General features: G+C 45.4%; 1 protein-coding gene across 3 annotated transcripts in view; it reads right to left on the bottom strand.

The window, feature by feature from the left end:
* The window catches only part of Clcn1 (chloride voltage-gated channel 1), a 31235-nt gene extending 8868 nt beyond the window's left edge, over positions 1–22367 (bottom strand). For 2 of the 3 annotated variants that reach the window (XM_048340388.1, XM_048340390.1), the window contains exons 1-16: positions 22112–22367; positions 19461–19581; positions 18950–19081; positions 18254–18382; positions 17935–18068; positions 16976–17053; positions 15811–15889; positions 10002–10127; positions 9597–9681; positions 9233–9334; positions 8843–8927; positions 8513–8662; positions 3133–3202; positions 2859–2969; positions 1278–1491; positions 906–1039 (exon numbers count right to left, since the gene is read on the bottom strand). In XM_048340388.1, coding sequence (XP_048196345.1) covers positions 906–1039; positions 1278–1491; positions 2859–2969; positions 3133–3202; positions 8513–8662; positions 8843–8927; positions 9233–9334; positions 9597–9681; positions 10002–10127; positions 15811–15889; positions 16976–17053; positions 17935–18068; positions 18254–18382; positions 18950–19081; positions 19461–19581; positions 22112–22291 — 1930 coding nt within the window. In that variant the 5' untranslated portion in view covers positions 22292–22367. Of the gene's footprint in view, positions 1–905; positions 1040–1277; positions 1492–2858; positions 2970–3132; positions 3203–8512; positions 8663–8842; positions 8928–9232; positions 9335–9596; positions 9682–10001; positions 10128–15810; positions 15890–16975; positions 17054–17934; positions 18069–18253; positions 18399–18949; positions 19082–19460; positions 19582–22111 lie in introns of those variants that run through there. The other variant, XM_048340389.1, reaches the window with a different exon arrangement.
* Between the last annotated feature and the right edge of the window lie 5083 nt (positions 22368–27450).

Here is a 27450-nt window from a genome sequence, read left to right as displayed (position 1 = left end):
TAGGCTAGGTATTAAAGAGCAAATATGATTTAGTTAAGTAGAAAAGGCCGCAAGATTTATAGTTAATTTATACTATTCATGTGTTCCCTATTGATAAATTTCCCTTATTAGCATATATTTTAATCTCTAATCAATGTAAGAGATGTGTTTCCTGTCATTCACAGACATGCCCTGAGTGGCAAGAGTTTGAATTGCCCCATGTCTATGTGTCCCAACGTATGTCAAACAAATCAGCACCCAACTTTCTCCTGTTAGCTTGGGCACTGTGAACACGTCTTCTTTTTGTAGGCTACTTAATGCATGATTTACCCATTTAAAATGTACCCCCTGCAGTAGTGCTGAAATATTGTCTAGTGTCGCTAAGCATGGGAAAGTTCCTGAAGAGAACATGTGCTGGGGTGAGCTTCATTAATGCATAATTATAGTCATCGGCAGGGAGCTCAAAGTGAATAAATCAATATCTTCTAACTAAGGTGTCTTTGAAACAGGAACCCACAAAGTCAATTATGTACTGGCTGACAATTATGTATTGACAATAATGGTGTGAATAGAGTCTCAAAAAGAATGTATTCTGATATTTCCCTTATGAGCAGTTATTCAGTATACTAATTTTGCTAATTCCATGTTCATGGAGACTTTGTAGAATATAATTGACACAAAGAATACTGCATTTCTTTTCTCTCTTTCTCTCATGCATGTGCTGTGTTCTTATGCATGTGCTTCCAGCTCTATTTTTCCTGCCTTAAGAAAGAGCGTATTCTCTACTGAGCACAAGCTGGCCCTCATGCAGCAGGCTAGATGGCCCTCCAGATAGTCCCACGTGGCAGTGCTTCCGGTCTCTGTGTAACCCTTGTTTGGGTCCCCAGTCTGGGAGTTGGGCCTTGGCCTCCTTTCTCCCCACTGACCTTTGGAATCCACCAGTGGTAAGGTCTTGACGGTGGTGGTCTGGAGCAGGTTTCTCAGTTCCCCATAGGTGCAGGAAGCCGAAACAAATTTCACATCGCGTACCATGATGTCCTCAACAAAGATTGTAAATTTACTATGGAAGAAGAAAGCATACTGGGTTAGCGGCACTATCTGTGCCTCTGCGTTCCTATCCCTTCCTTCCTCCCATGAGGTTTGCCATGCATTTAGTCAATGACAGTATTTATTAAGCGCATGGAATCATGGGAAGAATGTACAGTAGTGTTTTCTGACATTCACCCTAACTTCATTTTCCACCTCAGAATGTCACAATCCCCATATCATTGAAACTAATTCCAGCTGGTGCCCCTGACCTGAGCTGGTTCCAACCAAGGTCAGGCAAGTAGGGAAGCTTCTTGACCTGGATGATGCTGTCATAGAGGGAAGGCTGCAGGCTCTGAGCCACCATGTTGGCCAAGATAACAGCTACCATCATGGGTAGGATGTGGGCAATCTGACCCGTCAATTCGAAGCAAATCACAGCTGTGGAGACGGTGTGAGACACGGCACCTGTCAGTGCTGCTGCTCCTGGAATGACAGGAACATGTGGCAGGGTTAGAGCTGCCCTGGTTGGCATGGATGCTCCATGGGGATGAAATGGGAATGACACAGAACGGGAGTCAGGACCCTGGTCAGTACTAGCATTCCCATGATAACCAACCAGTTAGACTGCTGGCTCACGGAAAAACACTCTTTGGCTATAATCCTACAGCTTTCAGTAAGTCCTAAACAACATTGATGTGTATTCAAATATTAATTTGTAATGTGATCTCGTCTTTGCTTCTGAAAGTTTGAACCACTCTTAATTGAGCAGTTGAAAATCCAGTGATGACATTTTACCTTAGGCCATGAGTGTTGATGCCAACAGTTAATGAGTGGATAGAGTGAAACCCCAAGAATTGCCCTGTGGAATTGGGGCAGCAATGAGACCTGTATCAGATCCAGAGTCTATGTCTCAACCGTATGGACAGCGCTTAATGCCTTGGGAATCCTATGCTCTCAACTGCAGGGTGAAAGCTTTATTAAGTGATTTCTAAAATCCTTGAAGATATAACAATAAAAAGTCACACAAAGGGAAGTGAAGGGAAGAACGACATGATTTGGGTGGTGCATGCAACAGAAACCATCACAGAAAAATGTCCACCAGGGCATATATCCCCACCAGGCTAGGGATAGCTATCTGAGAGGCAGGACCTCTCGTTATAAAGGAAACTTCTGTAAAGGGAATAGGATAGAGGAGTAGGGTACCATATGAGCTATAAAATGGGTTAGCTCTCCTTTATCTAGGAAAGGACTGGCCTTATAGGTTATAGGATTAGAGTGATGAGGGGAAGGAGGGAATGGGCATTATAAGCCTGGAGGCAATATTGATCACTTTATTAGATATAGCTCTATCTCAGAAATCATTTTAGAACAAAGAAATTAAGGCTCAGAAAGGCAACTAACGGTAGCAAGTGGCAGGGAAAGCCTAGAGATCAAGCTTCTCAGCTCTTACCTGTCTGTTCTCTTATTCCACACCCATATTAACACATCTCAAACTGAGTTACCTGATATAGTAACCTGTGCTGCTGGTTCCAGAATTCTTTAGAAGGAAGGAAAAATCATTGACCAAAACATTCAGACAAAATTCAGCCTCTATTCACCTTATCTTCTCATTTAATCCCTCTTAACCCCTTTGCCACATGAGGAAATTGAGGCTCACGGAAGTTCAATAAAAAAACTAAAAAAACTCATGAGAGGCAGAGCCAAGGGTTCTTTATTTGAATTAAGTTGAATCGCATAGTATTAAATTGAGACCATCTGGTATAGTCTGGAATGGAGATTTGTTGGCAGTGTGTGTAAGAATTTGGGGACCTTGATTTTTGGTTGCTGTAGGGTAGGAGAGTGTGTCTCACCGATTACCGCATAGCCCCCTGGTAGGATCTTGTAGATGATGTCATCAAATAAGATTCCCTCAGGGAACAGCATGGCCATGATTTCTCCTACCAGCCTTCCAAATGCAGCTCCTAGAGAGAAAAGAAAAGAAGGCAAGGTTTTACAAGAATTCTCTATGTGTTTAAGCAAACCTGCCCTTGGATCTTAAAACCGAATACAAACTCCCAGCATCCCTCCCAGGATCTTTTGACTACTCTATGATTCAGCTATCAGTGAGGTGCTATGAGATCTTACCTAACACAAACACAGGCATGAAGCCTCCACAGGGTATGGGCATAGTGGTGGCTACAATTGACATCCAAAACTAGAATAAGAAAGAAGGGTTAAAACAGAGTGTCAGAAACCCCTCTCAACTCTGCCCTCTCCCCTACTTTCCTCCTGCTTCAAGAGTCTTCACAGAAAGCCTGGGAATGCCAGTCCTTCTAGAGGCCTTCCTGTGTGTCTCTCTCCAGAAACAAAACAGTTGGATCATTCAGAGAGAGTCCATTCTGTTAACGCAAACCAACCGTACTTTGAGTCTATCTTCCCATAGGCAGAACAAGGAACCGAGCCCCAGAGGGCCCCTCTTCACTGCTCCCAAAGGAATCTCCTCCACTGTACTCTCTCAGCCCAGATAGTTTACCTCTGTACAATAGCCTGAGCCTCTTGAAGCTAGAGGATTCCTTTTCCTGCTCAGGTTATATTCCTGAAAAGGAGCTTCAGTGCTAAGTGGCAGATACCTCAAAGTCCTAGTGACTTACTATGAGCCTAACTTAGATTTGATATAAAGCAAACCTCATATAAGGCAATCCTCACAGGAGAACCTCTGCCTGAGTCATCTGCTTTGACATCAAACTATCTTAAACAAGGATCAAAATTAGATCTGGAGACTGAGGGTGTGTAGCTCTGTGGTAGAGTGCATTTTTAGCATTTTTCAGGCTGTGCATTTGATCCCCAGTACTGGGGGAAAAAAATCAGATCTGTCTGTCCCGGTTGTTCTAAAATGGCAAATTAGAGCCTGATTAATCAGACAATATAATAGAAACAATTTCTAGGGTCAACTTGATAAGGAGTATTTTAGGAATTGGGACATTTTAAGCAAAAACAGTATGTGCATTCTGAGGCAAACAACACAAAGGAATTGAGAAAAGGCACAGAAAAGGAGGAGTACTTGAACTTTTAACACATATAGAAAACTAATAAAAATATGAGACATTATTTGTAAACTAACCAGCAGATTTACATATCACCTCCAAAATAAGCAATAGAAAAGAATCTCAAACTAATTAGGAGTGAGGTGATAACAATTAAAGTTTAAAGTTTCTATACCTTCTCAATCATTCCAATTGCACTGTAACCTAAGGGGAAACAAACTATTTATTTTATGAACTTTAGAAAGAGTTCCTTTGGGGTTGGGAATGTGGCTTAGTGGTAGGGTACTTGCCTAGCATGCATGAAGTCCTGGGTTCAATTCCTCAGCACCACATAAACAGAAAAAGCCAGAAGTAGTGCTGTGGCTCAAGAGGTAGAGTGCTAGCCTCGAGCAAAAATAAGCCAGGGACAATGGTTGTCCCTAAGTTCAAGCCCCAGGACTGGCAAACAAACAAACAAACAAGAAAGAGTTCCTATGAGCCAACTATATGTAAGAGGCAGCAATGAAGACTCATTTCAGAAGCATTGAGATGAAGCAAAACCTATGCTTCCTTGGGTCAGGATATGACTATGTAGAACAGATGAAAACAAATGAAGACAGTGTAAACTGAGAATTCTTTGAGGCAGACCGTGTATCTTGTTATTTCTGTTCTCTGCTCTGGCAGTGAGTGCTCTGGGGAGATTAGAAGGAAGGAAGGAAAGACAAGCGATAGGCTGTTCAAACAGTAGTGATACAAAGCAGAAAAATCTCCTCCGAGCTAAAATTTGCCCCTGCAGGGAACTTACTTAGAATGTAAATGACCAGACCTTTCCAAGAGGAGACTGCAGCAGACTGGCCACAGACAGGATTGTAGGCACTTGTACATTAAGCTTCTTAAGTGATTATGATGTTTAACAGTTTAAAAGCCCTTGAACTATCATAAACCATCTCCTAGAACAAGTATGAGGAAGATAAACAGCATTCTGTAGGGTCAGTTACTGGGAAAGTTCCAGTAATATGAATAAAAGGTTACTGAGGGGGCTGATTTCAGTGGATGTCAGAGATTATCCCCCAAGATATGTATGAGAATAGGATCAAGATCACAAGGCACTAAAGTTATCAACTCCTGCAGCACAAGGAATGACATAGGAAAACAACAAACTTCTTAAGCATATAAAGAAAGACATAGGACATAAATAACTCTCAAGACTTTAAACACCCAATTCTAGAAAACTGGGAAATTAGAGACCTAATACCAGAGTCCACTATTTTCAGACCCTTCATAAGAAGTGATACAAAGATCATACAAAAAGAATTCAATAGGAGCAGGAATGTGGCTTAGTGGTAGAGTGCTTTCCTTGTATGCATGAAGCCCTGGGTTCGATTCTGTATCACATAAGCAGAAAAAGCCAGAAGTGGCACTGTGGTTCAAGCTGTAGAGTGCTAGCCTTGAAAAGAAAAGAAGCAAGGGACAGGTGCCCAGGCAAAAGAAAAGAAAAAAAGAAATGCACTCTTTCTCTTTACTGAAGTATGTTAACCCTTCTGTATATCACCTTTTAAAAAAAAGAATTTTATAGAAATGCCGAGAACAGCCTATGTTGAAAACTTAGTGATACCAGGTAATAACGTTAGACTTACTAATAGGGAAACAGGGAAATTGGAATTACATTCACTGTAAATCCTTTGATTTATGATGATACTTTCCTTTAGATTGAGGAAGAGGAGAAGTTCCTTTCACTAATGCTACAAAAAACATGAACTGTGAATCTTACATGTCTGTGTTGACACTGCGGACTAGGGTTCGGATCCCATTGTGGAAAAATAGTGTTTGCTACTGCTATGGTTTAGATATGGTGTAAGTACTCCCAAAGTTTCATGTTTTGAAATTCAATCCTTGTGGTGAAATATTAAGAGGGGAGAAACTTAATCTGACTGGAGTGTGGAGAGTGAAGCCTTTGGAAAGCAGTGAGGGTTGGGCAAGGTCAGTAGCTGAAGCTCCAGGACAGATTCCTGCCGACTTCCCAAGAGAGAGGCAGGGCTGGAAGGCAAGCAACAAGTGGCAGCACACTAGCCTAGCAAGCGCAAGGCCCTGAGTTCAAACCCCAGTACCACCAAAATAAATAGACAAACAAGCAGAGAGATAGAAGGAAAGAAGGAAGGAAAGGAAGAAAGAAAAGGCATATGCTGGCCCTGTCCAATCCCAAGATTCTGGGTCCTCTTTCATGAAATGGTGCTCCCTTCACTTGTATATTCAGAACTACAAGCCAAAATACATCTCAACAACCTGCCGCTGCTATTTCCTCATAATAGTCCGCAGATTAGTATAATCACCTTTATCCTTCAGTTTGGCTCTGGATCCCATTCTTACACTTTGGAAAATATTAGGTATGTTTTGAGTCCAGAGACTAGGCAGTGAAATGCTAGAGAACAGTGACACCTAGGCAACACAAGGGTTCGTAGCAATGGATGCTTGTATGTTTATAAATACTGTAGATTATTACAGACCTTCAGCAGGCTGCTAGGCTTAAAATATAGGGGCTGGGAATGTGGCTTAGCAGTAGAGTGCTTGCCTAGCATTCATGAAGCCCTGGGTTCAATTCCTCGGCACTACATACACAGAAAAAGTCACAAGTGGCGTTGTGGCTCAATAGGTAGAGTGCTTGCCTTGAGCAAAAAGAAGCCAGGGACAGTGCTCGAGTCCTAAGCTCCAGGACTGGCAAAGAAAAAAAAAAGTGCAGGAAATATGTATTTTTTGATGCACTGATGATGTAAACATTATCAGCGAGAAATTAATTAAAGCAACATAGAGTCCTCAAAATAAGCCTTAATCTGTTTAGTGGAATCCACATATATGATGGGGATCAGGGAGGTGGGATGAGATTAGGGGGAAATATAGAGTATTTTATTCTTAAAAAACATTTTAAAAATCTTGACATTTTAATAGTAATCACAATCCCAAAGTTACCATATAGTTCAGTCTAGAGGACTATCTAAAATTTTTCACAAGTAATCATCACTGGATAAGAAATTCTAAAATGCCATCAAAACTTGGACTTGATTAGTACAGGTAGGTTTTTAGACTCAATATGGGGAAGTCAGAATAAATTAAGAGGAGACAGATACTATAATGAATGTCAAGAAATCAAATCCGTAACAAGATTATGACTCCTTTATGACAAAAGTGCCAAACATCTTGAAGGAAGAAACAAAAAGGGATTAAATGAATAAACAGAGAATATAAAATCTGGAAGCTATAGCCCCAGGAGCCTCTCTCAAGTGGACTGGGAAGAACATAGACAAATAGGGCATCAGGAAACCCACAAGAGGCCCTGCAAGCATAAGTTACAGAGTGGACACTTGGTGTGGGAAGAGCCGGCTACCTCTAATCATACTGTGATGGAAAAGAACATTAAATGAGCAATGCAAATCTAAGGAGGAAACATTTTAGTAATCATTTTAAAATGCAAGCATAGATTAGTCAAAGATCACAGATTATGAATTTGGGACATAGCAAGTGCTTAAAAAACATTTATTGACTAAATGAACAGAGGAGCTTACTGTACTGTAATGAATGATATAACTATGACTTAGTGACTCACACCTGGATAAACAATAGATTCATAAATGGTATTGTGAACAGGTTAATAAGTTATTCAGGTATTTTAAAGCATGAAAGTTAAATGAGGACAGATATACTGAAAAAATGCTGGATTATTTAGGCAACATGTAGTATTAGTAAAAGGAAAATCATTACAACAAGATTTATTTCTTTAAGGTGAAAAGAGTTATGATAGCTATAACACCAGGAATGGAAATTTTTTAAATGCCTTTATGCAAGGCACTGATGGAGAAGTACATGATCTTTGGTGGACAGATAAGAAAATGAAATGATGGAAAAGGGATTGATTTTTTGTTTTTTAATCAGGGAAAAAAATGTTTTGAGTGTGGCAATATTCATATAGCCTCTCCACCTAATTGGAGAACAATAAAAGTCTGTAAAAGCTCTGTATAATCACTGATAAAATTAATTTCAATATTTTATCTTTTTTGAAATGCTGGGAAGGAAATTACCCACAGGATGGGGAAGGGAGAATACATGAAAGTGACCATCAGATACACGGAGAATCAAGTCCCTAATTATCTAATATGTGGGAGGAATCTGGTTAATTAATCTGGGAGTGTTACATAGTTATCTACATTGCTAACCTCTGTCTGGTCTTTGTTTACTTGGCTGCAGTAATGCCTTAATAAGATAACAACTGGAACCATTAGAAGGGTTATTATCTTTATGCCAAACATCATTACATGGATATGACTGGAGCAATTACCCCCCTCCTTTTTTGGGGGGGTTCACTTCTATGGAGGCACAACTTGTTTAGGTTACGGTTTCCTACCGATTACTCTTTAGATGGGATTAAGACCAGATCAAGGTCTACCCTTCCCAAATCCGGGCTTCTTGAGTAAAAACCGAAGTCTAGGTGGTCGGAAGGGAGGGGACAGTACCTTCATGACAAAAAAGAGAAGGATGATGATGACCACGTTGACCTGGGGGTGAATCCACACAGCTGACTGGCCCAGGCTTTTGAGGTCACCTACGTGTTTGACCCAGGTATTGTTGTCAAACAGGGTACTGATGGCTTCTCGGGGCATCAACTGTAACAGAAAGAAGCAGAGGGCACAGGGTCTTCAGGGTTGTACTATTTCTCAGGTGCCTAATTCAGTGTGTTCTGCCTAGTGGTCGGGGAGAGGACCTATCACCCTTCCTGACTGAGAGACCTAGTCGTGGGCTGGGCGTGACCTGACCCCCCACCCTCAGTCTCCCCTCGAGCTGACCTCTCCAGCCATGAATTGACCCATTCCTGGTGGAAAGGTGAGTGAAGCAATGACAAAGGTCACAATCCCAGGATACAGCAGGCGGCTACAAAAGAAACAGAATTATCCCTTTTTTTCCAACCTTGCACACTGACCTTGAACACCACCAGACATCAGCAAGCTGTGGTTTCCCATAGCTCACTATAATCTCAGTTCTTTTTAACGAAGAGAATAATTCCTGGCCGGGGTGCTCTGTGTGGTTCTACTCTCCCACCCGCAGTATGAGAGCTTCCTACTGTTTTATCACAGCCATCTAAAGGCATTTAATGTCTAGTAGGAAGATAAAAAGGGAGGAACTCTGGGAGAAAGCAGAGAGCAGGTGGGCAGGGCCAGGGAAGGGCAGTGACTCACTGCTTAGCAAGAAACTGGCTGAGAGCCTTGTTTTTTCGGACACCGAGCATGACTTGGCGGTGGAGATACACGAACACAGCTCCCAGGAATCCACAGCAAATCCTGAGGGTGGAAGATAGAAATCTGGAACGTTATAGACACGAGGCCTTCAACCCTCAGACCCAGCCACTGCAGGGATTGAAAAACAACAACAAAAAACACGCCAGCCTTCCACCATTGCTTCCCAACCCCCTCCCGCCCCGCTTCCACACAGTTGATGATTTACCCATGTGAACCCCAACTTCCTCCCAGCCTGGGCCCATTTCCAAGTCCACCACCTGGTGCCACTCCCAGCTGCCTGCACTCCGCAAACGGCCCCACTCACCCAATGACGGCAAAGGCCGGGAGTTCCTTCAGGTCGAAGGGGAAATCCATTCGGAAGTTGGTTCTGAACAGAGCTGTGATGGTGACTACAGGGCAGAAAGGCAAGAAAGACATCGTGGGAGCCTCAGGGAAAGCCAGAGGCGGGAATCAGAAGTCACAGGCTCGAGGCTTCCTAGCCCTCTCTCCAATCCCAGTTTCTCCTGCCTTTTACACCTTGCTTCCTACACTAGCGACTCCACAGTTGTTCTTCCTATCCCATGACCTTTGTCCTCTACCTTTGGAACTCACACTACTTCCAAACTAACACCCCTCCCCCCATTTGTTTTCTAAAGCAACCCCTGAGTCACCCCTTCCTTCACCAGCACCCCTATTTCATACCAGCTCCCCTGGGAGCCTCCCTTGTTACCAGCATCCTTGTTCCACACCGCCAGCACACGGAACACAAAGGCGCTGAACGTGGCTGCAAAGAATCCTCTCCAGTAGTTCCGAACAGCAAAGTAGGTAGAGGTGACCTCGATGCTAAACAGCACGCCTGAGAGGGCAGGAAAGCAGAATGAGGGACTTGAAGGCAGGGGTGTGTGTGTGTGTGTGTGTGTGTGTGTGTGTGTGTGTGTGCAATGGTGGGAGGACAAAATATTTTTTTTTGATGTTGCACATACCTTCCTGTTCTGTTTTGTTTGGGAGGGATTTTTGCTAGTTTGTTTTTCTGATCAAGGATGTGGGTCAGTGAGCTAGAGAGGAGGGATCAAGTGGCTATGATTTCTCTACCCCTTAGACTACAAATCTGAGTGGGGTTCGTAATGGTGGCATCCACAGAGATTTCAAGGCAATGGGAATTTGTGCTGAAAAGTTAAAGGTAGAAAGTTCTGGAGCAGGTGCTCAGCTGGTCCTGCAGAGCTCAGGGTTTGCAGACTCTCACTGATATTCCCTTTCATCCTCTCTAGTTCCTCCATTCCCTGCGGCCATTTTATAACAAATAAGAAACATAATAGGGAGCACATACAGAGTTCTCCCTTTATTCCAAGAAAACAAAGGATTTCATTTTTTTAAAAAAGCCAGGTGCCTGTGGTTCACACCTGTAATCCTGCTACACAGGAGGATGAGATCTGAGGATCACAGTTCAAAGCCAGCTGGGGCTGGAAAGTCTGTGAGACTCTTATCTCCAATTAAACAACAAAGAGCTGGAAGAAGAGTTGTGGTTTAAGTAACAGAGCACTAGCCTTGAGCCAAAAAAGCTAAGGGACAGCACCCAGGTCCTGAGTTCAGGCTGTAGCCAAACTATATTCTTCCTCAGTACTGTTTCTGAAGAGAGGTACTGAAGCATGAAGGAGAAAGTTAGGTGGTGGGTATGTAGAACAAGAACAAGAGATGGTAAAGACAAAGGAAGGAATAGTAACGGGGGCCATAAAAACTAGCATCCAAGAGATGCAGAGAAAAAAATCTTTCAATGTATGATAAATAGGGTTTGGTTGGGCTTTTGATTAGATGCAAAGTAAAAAATGCTGATACAATTACATGAAACCTGGCTAAGCCTCATCTTTATCAAGTAAAAGGAAGAATAATCAGAGAAATACAACATGTATTAAGATGAAAGGCCATGAGATCAATACCACAGTGAAGAGAAGTTTGTTTGCTAGGACTGGCTATTCATCCTTCTCCTCTAGGTAGAGTCTCACGTGCTAGGAATTTTCTTCTCTCTGCCCAATATTGAGAAGTCACACCTCTCAAATTCCTTAGCCTCCCTCCTTCTCTTCCAGAGGGGGTGGTCAACAGCTCACCTGAGTCACGCCTGTGCCAAGGGGTTGGTGGTTTGATGGCTCTCTGTCATGGAGCCACCGTTGAATGTTGGCAGGGAATTCTAGTGGTGAACCCTAACATCACATTCTCTAGCGATCAGTCTCCAAACTCCCCCGTCAGGTAGAAACCGCTCATCTCCATTCTCTCAGAAGTTTACATGACTGGAACACTCACTCCTTTCAGGTCTTGTTATTTGTTTAGAGACTTCTGAGTTCCCCCTAAAACTAAGAATTTCCTGAAAGCCGATACCTTGTTTAGTGGCTGGCACTGAGCCCAGGCTCCTCAATGCCTGTGCTAGGGATGTACCGAACAGGAGAAGAGGACAGGGAAGAAAGAGGACAGAATGAGGGGATTTCAGAGCAATGCAGCCAAGTGACAGGAAACCCGAGGCAGAGCTCTGCAAGCCACCCCTCCTACCCTACTCTTCAAATCTCGCCACACGGAAGGCCACTACCTCGCTGCCCACAAGGAGGACCAGCAACAGAAGTAAAGGCACCTTTGATTTGCTGGGGTGAAACCATGCAACTTATGGATAAGTGTGTGCGCGCACACACAACTTATATGGATAACCGTTTATTTCTTTATTTTTTTGAAAGCCTGGGTCAAGGTTTTCTTTCCCACGATGTAGATCTGGGACACTTTCCTTAGCAGTCTGTCACTGTATGTTCAGGAATGAACACTAATTTTAATATTAGCCCGAGCCAAACATAAAACGTGCTGCTAAAAGGACACAAAAACTTTAAAACCACTAACGGCCTTTGGAACATGGCTGTCCTCTCCCCCTCTAGATCTGTTTTGTCTGTCTGCGCTGGTGCCTCTGTCCAACCCAGGGTATGGTCTTCTACTCTCCCTGCTTATAAACATTCTTTGTCTCCCAACTTCATTCACGCTCTTTGGAGCCACTACGCCTACGTGTTACTGATGAGCAAACCTATATATCTCTGCCCAGTTCCCCAGTTTCAGACTCACCACTCAGCCGCCTAGATGGTATCGCTACGCTATGCCACAGGAACTTTAAACATAATCCATGTGAAAATTATCAACTCCCCCAAGATGTTTCACTTCCTATATTCCCAACTATGGTTACCTAACACTACTATCTGCCCAAATGCCTTTGTTGGCAATTTCTGGGAGTCAGCCTCAATCCTTCCGGCTCTAGAATACCTCCCACTCGCACATAAAATCAATCATCAGGTCACGTCAGGTTTACTGCCTTAGCACTCCCATTCATGGGCCTCTTTTCTATCTCTTCTGCCTCTTCCCAGGTCAGTCTGTCATCATTTAGCACCACGTCTAGGACAATAGTCTTCCAGTTAATCTTCAGATGAATCCTCCTAATCCACAGACCAGTTCTACCCTGCCCACATGAGCCGAAGGGATTGGATGGGCACACAAAGCTAGCTCTGTCACTTCCTTGTTCAAAATCTTGTGGTGGTTTCACTTCACCCACAACAGCATTTCCCAAAGCCAGATTCAAGTCCCAGGAGGCGGCTCTGCAAGGGGCTCAGTGGAAAAGTCGACAGCCACCTTCTGAATATCTACCACGCATGCCAGCATGTCAGACGTTCTCGTAACTTCTCTAGTCTTCAAAAGTTTTAACCATCTGTTCGAAGAAGCATTTTCTAACGGGTTTGACCTTGGAGTTGTTGTTTTTTTAAGTCTAGTAAGTCTATTAGCACCGTGAAGAACTGTGTTGTCTGAAACACATTTGGGCCTAGCCTCCAGAGTAAAACTTGTATTCTTGCGCATGGCCTAGGAAGACCTTTGCAAGTGATCTGTCTAGACTCGTCTCCTATCAGCCGTCCCACTGTCTTCCATAGTAGCACATACTTACTATAATGACAGCTTTGCAACTCACTTCTTCTGTCTAGAATACCTTGCCTGTCTTCCTCAGGAACTCCTACTTAGTAACTACACCCCATGTCAGACACCATTTCTTTTGTAAAGCATCACAGGTTCCGGCGGGCGGCCTGGAAGGCTCTCCAGCACTTTGCCTGAGGTGCCTTCCAGACTTAACTCTGACAGAGAGGTTCTGTGTCTCCCTTTTTAACTGTGAAGCACCCTGAATGCTGGCAATGAGACGTTCATCATTTCAGTGGGCTGCCAAATAGTTTCTTTTATCAGGCATTGCCTATGTTGTGATTTAATAAGCTTAACTTTTCTTTCAGAATTGTTATATATTTGTAAGAATTAAGTAATACCACTTGCAGACCTATTTATCATTTGCTACTTCATTTTAAACAGCCTGAGAATGTCACCTTTACTTCCAAGTGCTTAACAATTGTGTCAAGAGCCAATGTGTGAGTGTGTGTGTATGTGTGTGTGTGTGTGTGTGTGTGTGTGTGTGTGTGTGTGTAGGCTGGTAGTGGCACTTGAACCCAGGGCCTGTGCGCTGTCCTTGAGCTTTTTCTTTCCAGTCTGTGCTCTTCCACTTGAGCCAGAGCTCTACTTTCAGCCTTCTGCTAGTTTATTAGGCATAAGAGTTTCACAGACTTTTCTACCTAGATTGACTTTGAGCTGTGATCCTCAGATCTCAGTCTCCTGAGTAGCTACGATTATACGTGTAAGCCATCAACCAGCACTTGGCAAGAGTGACGTTTTATCTGCAACTTTCCCAAGGGCTTTACCTTTCCCAAAGTCCATGCATGAGCAAGAACCTTCCTTACTCATGTCAGAAATTCTTCTTTGGGGAAGAAAGAATCTGACCAAACTAAACCAAACAACAAAATTCTTCCTATATAAACAATTTCTTAGAATTTTTGAGATCTATAATTTGGAGGTCTAAAGGATGTATAAAGGAAATGTGGGTAAACAGGTAAGTGTGAGCATTTAACATATGTAGAAGTTTAAACACACTCCCCTCCATTGACAGAGACTAATGACTTTAATGACTATAGCTGATACCTAAGGTGAAACATTCTGCCAGTGGATGCTTCGCTCCTTATGCTGCATGCCTGGGCAATGTTAGCACGATGCATTTTCATTAGCTTTGAACTCATACCTCACTCCTGAGCCAAGCAGTTGTAGCTACCTAGAAGACTCCTCTGTGAACAGACTGATTACACGCTTATAATCAAAAAGAAACCTCTAGCAGCTGGTTATTCAAAAACCATATGCCTTACCTGAAGCTGTGTTTTTCAGTGACCAGCTTGGTATCCTTTATATATCACCCGTGAATCTGATGAGTAAACCATACAGTCCTTGCCCTGTTAATCTAGCCACCACTGATTTTAATGAAGCAACGCATATAACGTTCTGTCTATTCGTTAGTTACATATGACACAAAAAATAATTTGAGGGGCTGGGGATATGGCCTAGTGACAAGAGTGCTTGCCTCGTATACCTGAGGCCCTGGGTTCAATTCCCCAGCACCACATATACAAAAAACGGCCAGAGGTGGCGCTGTGGCTCAAGTGGCAGAGTGCTAGCCTTGAGCAAAAAGAAGCCAGGGGCAGTGCTCAGGCCCTGAGTCCAAGCCCCAGGACTGGCAAAAAAAAAAAAAAATAATAATAATAAAATAATTTGAGCTGGGTGCCAGTGGCTCACACATGTAGATCGCAGGAAGCTGCGATCTGAGTATTGTGGTTCAGAGGCAGCCCAAGGCAGAAAAGGATGTAAGATTCTTAATTCAAATAAACTACTCAGAAATAGCTGGAAGTGGTGCTATGGCTCAAGTGGTAGAGCAATAGCCTTGAGAACAAAGAGGAACAGTGCCCAGGCTCTGAGCTCAAGCCACAGGACTGGCAAAATAACAACAACAATAATCTCAAAGACCAATTATTTTCCTTATATGAGTAGATAGAGCTGAACATAGCCTATAAATTTTTATCAAGGAGCAATTTGCAATTGAGAATCCAATAATCCAATATCCATCCTATAAAACTAAAACTGCATTGTTGAATGGTAACTCCTCTGTACATCTACTTAAAGACAATAAAAAAATCAAACTCCCATGCAGATTGCTCCAGTTAAAGCTCACCACTTATGTAAATAAGGTCCATCTAAACTCCTTGTCCGCTAATAAAACACAACAGAATGGTAAGTTTCCCCTGGAGAAGGAAGCACATAGAATTCCATTATGAGATATAGTAGGTACAGGGAAAAATATCAATAATTCAAATAGGTTTTAATTTAAGTAAGGGAAACTTAAAGACTGCCTTGATTCTAATCCTTGGATCTGCAGCTAAAGTGAAAGTCTGAAATTGTGATGTCTCTTCTATCAGATGTCTCACTCACACAGCTTGGTGTAGGAATCAATGTAAAATGCTTAGACCCTGGCCAGGCACATAGTAAACGTTCACTAAAAGCTTGCTGCTCTGGTTATAGCAAGAAGCTGGTTAAGTCTATCACTTTGTGAGCTTGACAAAAACGAGCAAGCAAGGTCAATGAAGTCGACCATTGTAGGAGAGGACACTTGCCTCCAAGTGGTGTTCCAAAACAGCAGCCGACCCCCACAGCACAGCCCACCGTCAGGATGTCAGTGTAATAATATGGCTGCTACTGGGGAGAGACAGACAGAGGGACAGGCAGAAGGAGAAGGGCAGGGGAGAGAGAAAGGGGAAGAGAACAAGTAGGGAAGGGAGAGGTAGTAGAGTGAAAGATCTAAGTCGAGGAAATCACCATGGTTGGATTGCTCCTCTAACACCCAGGCCAGGAGAAACAGTGAACTTTGCACACAGGAAGTGACCTCAAGGCTCAAGGCCAACAACAGAGAAAGAAAATAAAAGTGAAGCAAATACATGCTGGACAGGGCGGGTAAATCAGTAAGTGATGAGATGGGAGGTGTAGGTATTCGTAGTAAGAAGTGGCCATAGCAAAAGAGGTAGGCCAGGACTTTGGGCAGGAAAGTAACAACAGTGCCTGCATGAAACAACAACTGGTCTCAGTAGAACACACCGCCTTCTGGCAGAACAATCCAGATCCCTGAAGACCAGAAATGGTGCTCTATGGTCACTCCCTGGATGCCCATCCACCAGTCCCTTGGGTAAATATGGTCCCATCCACCCTAAACCTCTGGCAGTCATTCAACCTCCCCTCCACATCCAGCTCAGGCAACCCAGGTAGGGAGGAAGTGAAACTTGCCTCCAACAGGGGCTGCAAAGCAGCAGCCCACGCCCACTGCACAGGCTGGCACCAGGAGGTCAAGCTGCCCAGGCATGGTCTGCAACAGAGAAGCACGCCAGACAGGGGGTGGGAGGGTGGGAGGGGCACACAGTACTTGAGGAGGCACGGGGGTGGGTGTTGGCAACTGTGAAGGGGCAGAGATCTTTTCCAGAAGGAATGTGGAGGTGAACTGACACAGGGGAGCCAGGCGGACTGGCAGAGTTCCACAGGGCAGGCCCCACCATGGAGAGGCACCGAGCAGGGAGGGCCGGGCAGGAGGAGGACAGACATAGGCTAGGCAGAGGTGTTACGTGGCTGGGGGCGGGGCACGGAGAAGCGGAGCATGGGTTAGTAGATGCCCCTTCAGCGCCACGGCCAGCCTGGAGCAGGCGCAGGCAGCCACCCCCAGCGCCTTGTACACACGCAGCTGGCTGGCCTCTGCCCACCCGCCCCTATGGTTCCGGACGGTCTCAGCCTTACCTCGTAGACCCCGCAGAACATGGACATGAACTTGCTGAGGACGGCAGCACAGATGCTGGCGATGTGGACGAAAGGGCCCTGGAAGAGAGCAGGGAAAGAGGGCTTGGTTGAGAGGACTGCCTCAGGGGAGACTTTGTAGCTCCCTTGATCTAGAATGTTCTACTCTAGACAGTGGTTTAGGAGAAGGGAGGTGAAAAGCCAATGTCTTCCCTTTTCAAAGAACACAAATGAGGGAGAGAGAGGAGAGAGCAGCGGATGGGGCAGTGTCTCTGGCAGTTATAACGATTTGAGATTGAGGTACCTGGGTGTCAGAAAGAAAAGTGTTTTGGGCAGAGGGGCTAGCAAATGCACAGGTCTGACTAAGGACCAGTTTGAGGGATGGGAGGCAGGACAAAGGGGGTCAGTGCAGAATAAGGCAGGCAGGAGTGCACAGAAGGGTGGGGTTACAGGAGACCGGAAGTGTTACCTTGAATAAAATGTGGCTTCTAAGTGTTTTCTCCTATGAGGACAGGGCAATGGGTTTGGACTTTGCGGAACAGAAGATTCCCTGTCCCTCTCTCCCGCCTCGCCCCCCCCCCCCCCCCCCCCGCCTCCCAGGAACATCTGGCAATGTCTGGAGGCATTCTGCCTGTCACCCAGGAGGCTGTGATCAGGGATACTGGTCATCAGCATCCCTCAGTGGATAAGACCACAGCACAAAATGTGCCAGCCCCGAAGATGAACAATGTCCAGACCGATTGTTCTAAGGTTCCCCAGCTCTGATAGTTATCATTCCTCCCCAGGAGGAGGAAGTTGCCAAGGTTTCTCCTCCCCACCACTCCTTGGTCATCTGCAATCTACTTCTGCTCCCAGAGCGCCCTCTAGATTGAGTTCGTTTATTCTCATCCCTTCCCTCCCTCCCTCCCTCCCTCTCTCCCTCTCTCAGCTCACGCTGCTGTAATCCACACACACACACACACCTCTTTCCCCACAGGGATACCGCTGCCCAACCCAGCAGTCAGGGCTACCACCTTGGCCACGAAGGCTTTGAGTGTGAGATATTCTTTCAGAACAACCCCTCGAAGGATGGTCTTCATTTCAGGGATTCCAGAGCCTAAACATGGTTTCAAAAGGATTATGCGTAGTTGCAAGTGAAAGGTTACCTGGGAGATGACAATGGAAACGGGTGGAAGAGACCATGGTGGGGAGGACCATGCTGGAGGGCGGGGGGTGGGGGCTGGAGGACAGGAGGAGGTCAGAGGGGAACAGGTTGTGTGGAGTCTCCTAGCAAGTTCTCACCAACAGCCTGGGGAGAGATGAGGTGGCAGAAGAGGGCACTGAAGAGGATGAGGACCAGCGGGAAGGTGACCCAGGCCAGGTATTGCAGGGGGAGGCTGGGCTGCATCTGGGCGTAGGTCCACTTGTAGGCTGCAGGGACAGGCACCTGGATCAGTGGAGGAGGGGAGGACGGGGTGACGGCAGTGGCGATCTTACCTTCACTCCCACACCCAGACCCCCTGGACATCCGGTCTGCCCACCATGGCAGGGTTAGGACTCCATAGTCGATGTGGGAAGCTCGAGCTGCAGGAAGCAAAGTGCCCTTGACATTCCCTGACAAAGGTACCCAGGAGCTGTCTGCAATGAGTATGAGGCTGGAGCCCCTGACAGAGGCTGTGGTGTGAGCACCCACCAGGCTTGCCTAGGCCTTCAGTTCTAAAGCTGGGAAGAATCCCAGGGAACCTGGAACGTGTGTGCAACTGCAAAGCAGGAGCCCCCATAACTTGCGTGGAAGCAGGTAGAAAAGGCGTTGCGTGGTGCTCAGGTACCCATGCGTTCGGTCTTGTCCCGTGGCAGAATCCCACCTGACCCCTTTTGACAGCATGCCCCTCCTCAAAGCATCGCCTGCCCAAACGCATCTCGCCGGACACAGGTGGAAACTCCCGGGAGAGCCTCTGTGTGGAGAAGGCAGAGGGCAGCGGGCCACCGAGGACCTACCCTGAAGACTCTTGGCACTGACATAGTCCATGCACCAGCTGACCAGAGCCATCAATAGGCCCAGGAGCACCAGAAAGATCCAGTCTTCCCCCAACTTCCTTCTCACCACTTGTCCCAGGCGGTGAACACAACCTAGGAAGAGGGAAGAGTAAACGAAGAGAGAAGCCGCTCACGGGTCACTACTCTGGGAGCGTGGCTGAGAAGTGGAGGGGGAAGAATTGGGCCTGGACCTCTCTACATCTGTCACTTGCTGCCTGTGTCTTTTCAGAAGGCCCCAAACCCCATTTCCCTATGATGTCCCTCCTAAAAGTTTGGTTTCTTGGGGTTGTGAAACACAGAGGGAACAAAGTATAAGGAGGTGGTGGGCCCTCATACCTAGAGGGCTTGTGTGTGTGTGTGTGTGTGTGTGTGTGTGTGTGTGTGTGTGTGTGTGTATAACAGATCTAAACCATTCTCTTAATCCCTGTACCTCCTTCTATTCCAGATTCCTTTATTCCTCAGTCCCCATCACCTTGACATTTAGAATAGTGGTCCTCATCCTTGCTGTCCAGAGTAGAACTGGAGCCCATCTTCTTGGGCATCCCCACACTCTGCTCCTTGTCTGAGTAGCGCTCTTTGTGATGGCCATAAATCTGAATGGATGAAGAATGGGCAGTGTCTTATGGGAGCCAAAAAGAATAGACGGGCATCCTATAGACTCAAAGGATAGAGGGCATCACAGAGATTCAGAGAAAAGGAGAGCTAGCTGTTTGGGATCCTGAGCCTTGATGGCTGCTTTCAGGATGCGTTGTGGTCATTCCTGCATTCATCTCTCTACTCTCTACATTCCCTCCCTGCTTCCTCCCCCCCCCCCCATTTATCCATCCCCACTTTGACTCAGGCCTACAGTAGCCTTCCTTAAGGAGGCAGGTTTCTACTTAGAAGACATCCAGAGAACTGTGCTCAGATTGGACATGTGTACCACGTGAACATTGTATGCACCCACCACTGTTTGCTGCATGTCTGTCTCTACACTTTCCGCAGATCTTACCTGCTTCTGTGCTTGGGATCCTAACACGCGCAGGGAAAGGACCGAGTGGCCTAGCCAGCAGGTGGCTATTTTTGACACATAAAGCTTTTATATTCTATCAGGGTAGATAACTCTTGTGTTCATCTTCTTGGAGGCCCCTGGGTCTTCAACCATCTTATCTTTCAGGGCTTATAGGCACAAATAGGAGCCAGGCCTGATCAGGCAAGTCAATCTGCTTCTTCTCAAATTAAGGTGAGGAGGGTGGGGTAGCAAGTGTTTCTGTGCAGTGCACAAGAGTGCTGAATGCTCTGAGTCTGTCTGTCCCTTTCTGCTACACGAAATTGTCCTCCAGAGCTAGGGTCAGGCCAGGCAATGTTGTTGAGTTTGAGTCTGGGTAGATCTGATTTCACAATATGAGCAGAAGAGTTTTATGCCTTGGTGCTAAAGACACACAAGTAACTGCCTGCTCATGCCTGTTTCCTTTCCTGGGATGAGGTTTGTGATGGGGGGCATAGTGTTTCCCTCCAAACCGTGCCTGGGATCCAGAGATGGAAAATACTACCAGCGAAGGCCAGGTAAAACAGGCTGCCTTGGCTTCCTGAGGGTTTCAGGCTGGCAGAGATAGGAAAGAGTGTGATTCCTTCCAGAACCTAGGTGGGGAAGACACTACTAAAGCCAGATGCATCCTGCTGGTGTAGCACGAATCACCACAGCATGGCAGGTTTGCATGAGGGGGAGAATCAAAACCCCTTGATTTCTCTAAGGTGTATAAAGGATGCAATGTCTAGGAAGTGTATAAAGCATGCAGGTACTCTAGCATGTGTGGAGGGGAGAGGATGGAAATGAGAAAGATACCTTCAACAATCCTGAAAAGATACGGATGATGGTTGTGTGCCTGGGGTTTTATGACATCATTCTATTTTTGTGTAACTGGAATTTTCCATTATAAAAATTAAATAAAGAAAACTTGTCTTGTGGAAACTAGGTGAATTCTATTCCTCCCCAAACCAACTTGCTTTCCTTTCCTAAATGGAACATCAGGCCACTTCACCAAGTGCCCCCACTGTCCCCAGAAAGGGCTTAACTCCCTTTTCTAGATGCCTAGGGGGATGTGGAGTGAAAATCAGTCGTCTCCTCCTCCTCCTCCTCCTCCTCTGCCTCCCCCTCTTCCCCCTCCCCCTCCCCCTCCTCCTCCCCCTCCTCCTCCTCCTCCTCCCGTCCTCTCAGCAGACCCCTTCCTGTCTCCTCACAATGCCTCACTGGAAGCGAAGCTTTTGACCCCAGTGCTGAGATCATCTGCACAGCCCACCCTTCTGGACACCTGCAGGACCTTCTACACTTTCATCTTCTGCCTGCCAGCCACCTCCATCCGGTGTCTCACCCTGTATTTTTTGCAGTTGGAGGCATGCTTACTAATCATCACCTGTGTATTCCCAAAGAGCAATTTCACCTCTCTGTTCCTCATGTCCATCCCCATTCCCCCGCCCTAGAGTCCCCAACCCTGTTCCCACCTCAGCATCTTTCTGAGTGCTTTGCACTTCACAGAACATGTTTTGTTTTTCAGACTTGGTGTGCTGAGATCTGACACTTCATCCAGCCCAGGCAAGTGCCTTCCCAGAGTTACATCTCCGAGTCCTAAAAGCTGGATTCGATTTTTCTATTCATTTTGACACCTGGTCTATCTTTGACCACTCATAAGCTACTCAGTCTGTTTTCTCTACTCATCCCAACTCCATTTTTCTGTCTTCTGTAGGTGTGTGTGTGTGCGTGCGTGTGTATATGTGTGTGATCACTTGGCAGAAATTCCCATGGTGTCTGCATGGGGTGAAGGCATGGGGGACACCTGTAGCCTCGTCCTGCAGAATCACTCTGGGTAGGTTATGTAAGCCCGAGTTCTCTGTGCATGTGCGGCTCTGCTGGTCCTCACAGGATTCACGTATTCTATTAGTACAGGCTACATAGGATTAGTGCATGCATTTCTAAATGCATTCTCAGGTGATCTACCGACCTCTGGAGGATTTTCATATTGTGAACATATTACCCTGTACTTTAAGCAAATAAACAATGCTCCCTCTTTTCACAGATTCCTAATTTTCACCAAGCTCTGGGCCCACAGTCTCAGTACCCACCCTTCCGTGTCCCCCAAACTTTACCTGTGTAGGATGGGCATTGTGCCGGAGACCCACATCCTTCCGGAGCCGGTGCTGAAGGCCTCCATTCTCTGAAGGCAGGCCGTAGCTGGTGCAGTGTTCAAAGGGCACATACTGGTACTGGGGGGCGCTACCCCACCAGCTTTGTTCACCCCCATGCCGCTGGGACTGGGACCGCTCCATGCGTTGCCCCCACAGCCCAGGTCAGGCCTTGGCCTGCCTGCCCCCCCTGTTCTAGCCCCAGTGCAGCTCCTTAAGCCTCTGCTCTTGCCTGTCCCCAAGGCGTCTGGGGCAGCATGCCCACCTCCAGCTATTTATAGCTGCCTCTCCATCACATGACCCCCCCCCCCCCCACTGCCACATCTGATCTGCTTGGGGTCGAAGCAGGTGTGAGTGCAGTGGGGGCTGGGGAGAACCTGTGGGACAGCCCCACAGGGAATTCCCTCTGCAAGCCAGCAGCATTGTCCCCTCCCGAGTCACTAGTAGGCTTCCAGCTCCAGGAAACTGGTCCCTCTATAAATACCACCCAGATCAGGATGGGGAACTGCTTAGTATGCCTCCAGGCCTGTGTGTGGAGCCCCTTCAAGGCTGCTATCGCAATCTGATTATGTAGAAGGCACAGGGAACAGTGGTGCTGGATGAAGTCTTTCAAAGATCTGGGAAGACCGGACAAGTGAACTCACCTGGGAGAAGAGCTGGCGTCGCTCAGCCATCTCTTCCCGTTGGCTTGTCCTCAGCTTGGCACCTTTGCAGGGCTGGGTCCTCATCTGGATCCCGAACATCTGATCAACTCCTCCCATCCGTTATATTTCATTCTCTCCTGCAGCTCTACCCTGTGTCTACTGGAGGCTGCTAATAATAATAACCCTGGGGTCCCACCCTGATCACCCACTGGGTGTGGAATGCTCGTGGGAAGCAAAGGATGGCTCCCGTTTCCCAGAATCACGTGTGCCAGCTATACTACCAGCTCTGACCTACGGGAGGGACCGAAGGTCCATTTAGATTGTGCTGCTCAAGACATCTTTATTAGCGCAGGTTAGATAACAGAGGAGAAGGGAAGGGAAGTGGACCAGAGGCGTAGGGAAGGGGAGGAGTGTTTCTCACGGTGAGTACGACAATCAAAATATGATGAAGTAATCTATTCTTCCCTTTTCTGGTCAATAAACTAATTTTTGTCCAAGGCCAGACTATTCCACACGACATTGCATTTTTTTGTTTGTTTGTTTCCCCCCACCAATCTTCCCAAAACATTCTTTCCCTCTAAAACCACTCTAGAAGAAAAGCTAGACTGAGGAAAAGTGAGGTTTGGGATCCATCGCCAAGCAGGTTCAGGAACCACAGGGTAGGGACACTCCACATGTACTTCAATTTTAATGTAAGATAAATGGAAGTGACTGTAGCAAATGGGGATAGACTCGTTGGACAGTACCGTTCCTAAGTGCTCAATATCACTAGCTGCCAGGGAAATGAAATCAAAACTACAGTGAGATACCCTTTCACACCTGTTAGAATGGCTACTCATTTTTGATCAAGACTAAACTTAGCAAGTACTGGGGAGAATGCAGAGAGACTACTGTGAGTGGGAACAGGGGCACAGTCCTTATGGTTAACAGGATGGACATTCCCTGCCAAATTAGAACTATAACTACCACATGATCCAGCAGTTCTACTTGTGGGTAGGTATCCAGAGGGAAACAGATCCTAGTCTTTAAGAAGTAAATGTATATCTTTGTTCCTTGCAGCATTATCTAGAATATGAAACAACCTTAGTATCTATCAACAGACAATAAAGAAAATATTGTGTACAAGACAATGGACTACTAGTCAACAATACATAGTATTCAGATAAAAATGAATCTGCAGCTGTGACATGGATGAATCCAGAAGACACAGACTATGTAAAAATATGCCAGATACATTCAACTACTGCATAATCTCATTTGCACGTGGAATCTACAAAAGGGAAAGTCATAGCAGCAGAGCAGAGAGCAGTTGCCCTGGGCTGGGTCAGGAGAGTTGGTACTGGGTAGACACAGATACTGGGTCAAAGGGTACCACGTTCCAGTCATTCGGGATGAGTTAAATTCTGGCCGATCTAAAGTCCACAATGGTGACTAGTTCTCAAAACTGTATTTAATACTTGAAATTTGCTGAAGGTAGCAAATTTCAAATAAAAAATATTTGATCTTAAGAGTTCTCACCACATATACACAGAAGTAACCATGAGGTGATGGTAAACTACCTTGATAGTAGTTTGATTATAGTGATTTCACAATGTACACATAAATCTTTGCATCATAAATACACACAATTCCTATTTGTCAGTTACGTACCAATAAGGTAAAACAAAAAACGGACATCTTTTCCAGCATTAGTCCTATGAATCCCAAGGCTTATTTCACCCGCAGATAACAAATGTTGGATGGCTGAGGGATTAAAGGGTCTGTATCATACCCTGCACTTTGTTTCGTGTGTGTGTGTGTGTGTGTGTGTGTGTGTGTGAGAGAGAGAGAGAGAGAGAGAGAGAGAGAGAGAGAGAGAGAGAGGGAGAGAAATGAACTTGAATGCAGAGCCTAAAGCCCGTTTAGCTTCGCTCAGGCTATCTATCTTGAGATATACCTCCACTTTGTCTTCCCAGGTTGGCTTCGAACCTTAATCCTTACATCTCAGCCTCCTGAATAGAGGAACACTTTTTAATAAAGAAGATTACTGAAGTGAAACTATATTCTTGAAGGGCTTCAGAAACAGATTTTTCACCTCTTTGTGAAATCTGAAGGTAGAGTTTCTATATTTTAAAAATATATATACATATATAATTTTTTTGTACAGAGGGGTTATCATTTCATAAGTCACGTAGTGAGTGCATTTGTTTTTGGACAGTATCACCCTTTCCTTTGTTTTTTTTCCCCCCTATAAAGAACTTTTAAAAATAAGTTATCAGATGCAATTATGGTTTCCTTACTGTTCCTGTATCGGGTCACAAAAACAAAGCAGCTCAGTCATGGACTAACAGTTGAAGGCAGACACCAGCAGGACTGTGAAGCTATTCATACTGGCCAGACCTACTGGAAGCATGTAGTTTCCAAGCAAAACCACCCACTACAATCCTAGAACCCAGTCTTAAATTAGGAGGACTAAGGACAATGACAGGCTATCTACTCTGCCAGAGAGTAAATTTTCTTGTGTTCAAAATTAGGAGTAATGGGGCTGGGAATATGGCCTAGTGGTAAAGTGCTCGCCTCGTATACATGAAGCCCTGGGTTCGATTCCTCAGCACCACATATACAGAAAAAAGCCGAAGTGGCGCTGTGGCTCAAGTGGTAGAGTGCTAGCCTTGAGCAAAATGAAGCCAGGGACAGTGCTCAGGCCTTGAGTCCCCACCCCAGGACTGGTAAAAAATAAAACAAACAAACAAAAAAAACCAAAACCAAAACCAAAATTAGGAGTAGTTTAAAGCTCATGCATGCTGTCCTGTCAGGCTCATCCTTCATTCCAATAGCCCATTGGTCCTAGTGCTTAGGTTCTGATTTGGAGAGCCAAAGATGGGCTTCTATGTAGTCCTGTGATGCTTCTCAACTTGAAAGCAAATTTATAAATAAACACGAATGATATATATTTTCTTCTGAAATTTTAAATAATTCTCCTAGAGTCTGATAGTAAAAGGTTAAAATCTATATATGATCTGAAAGAAGGTTGTACGAAGTAAGATACAAGGAACCCATAAGAAAACCTATCTTGGGGATATTGGCAATTGTTAGGAGATAGTCTTTCAGCATACTTAAAAAAACTTTCTGCATAGAGTTTTCTTTCTGTTATATTCTTGTTTTTCAACTCCAGCCTCACCAATGTACTAAAGATTAACTACAGTCATCATACTTGTGCTTTCAGTCATCTATTCCTTCTGCATATCCAGGCAGTATGGAATTCATGCTCACTGTTTAAATTTCAGCAAATCAACTACTGCTTTTCTGGACACCTGTTTACAGTAGACTTCATTGGTGTTCACTTCTCTATTCCTTATCAGCCTTGTTCTCCTTCATTCCTCCCCCTATCTAATAGATTACACCTTTCCAGTAGCACCATACATCTCTTCCACTCCATCCAGGCTTTACAAACACAATGCCCTTTCCCTACATCATCATATGTAATTCTCATCCATACTGCTCAAAGCAGAAAAGTTTGTTTTTGTGTTGGTCCTAGAGTTTGAACTCGGGGCCTGGGAACTGTCTCTAAACTTTTTTTTCTCAAGACTAGCACTCTACCACTTGAGCCACAGCCCCACTCCGGCTTGTTTTGGTTGGTAATCAGAGAGAAGTTTCCTGAACTTTCTTGCCTAGGCTGGCTTGAACCAGAATCCTCAAATCTCAGTCTTCTGCGTAGCTAGGATTACACACATGAGCCACTAGAGCCCAGCAAGCTTCTTTAAAGTAAGGGTAACTGACGGTATTGGGTATCTTGGCCAAGGCCTCCAACATTTTTAAAGGCAGAGCAAGCATGTAAAATGATACAGACAAAATTCCAGAATTCATGCTCTATGGCTACATTTCTATCTCTTTTGGTAGTTCAGTTTCTGAGTCTCTTAATCTTCTAAAAAACATGGGAAAATGCTTCCCTCATGGGTATGCTGGTAAGATGGAAGGCTCCACATTCAGTGCCCACAACAGACCAGGCAACTACTCCTGTCTTCTTCCTCCTCAGTCTCCTCCCCTTTTCTTCTGAAACTACACTTTGATCTGATACCTTGCTTGTTTCAGTTCTTCCTGTTTTCCTTTCCCAAGCTGGGAACAGGATAGAGAAGGGCAGCAGAGGGCAGCCCCCAGCTCAGGGAGGGGGATAATTTTAGAAGAGAATCCCCTGGCAGAGGTAAGTGGGGGAAGGGAACAGAGCTGTGAAATTCAACCTGACGCCCTAAGGACGGGTGAGAAGGACATGGGCTCCAGCTCTGACATGGCTTTGTGATTCCCGGCTCATCCACCTTGCATCTTCCTTGCATCCACCTTCACTTTCCTATCCCTAAAAATGGGTACTCGCTTTCACTATTCAGTAACCTCTTAACCTTGCCTAGACTTTCGTGTCTCACCTTTTGAGACGTTTTACGCTGCAGTATACAACCAACTGCTTTTCATACTTACTGTTCCCAATGTTTTCACACCAAGCTCATTATTATCTGGTGATGTGCGTCAGTGCTTCAATACCTTTTGCTCTTTTGTATTCCTCAGCAACTTTCATAGCTGTTTCCTACCCAATGTTGTTACAGAATGTCCCACCATTTGCTAGACCGTCCCTAACCCAAGTGCCAGGCATGCACCTCTCCAGGAATGAACCAAGTACTTCTCAACTTA

The sequence above is a fragment of the Perognathus longimembris genome, chromosome 2 (genome assembly GCF_023159225.1).
Source record: "Perognathus longimembris pacificus isolate PPM17 chromosome 2, ASM2315922v1, whole genome shotgun sequence".
In the NCBI taxonomy this organism is placed as follows: Eukaryota; Metazoa; Chordata; class Mammalia; order Rodentia; family Heteromyidae; genus Perognathus; species Perognathus longimembris.
This window is presented reverse-complemented; position numbering and strand designations above follow the sequence as displayed.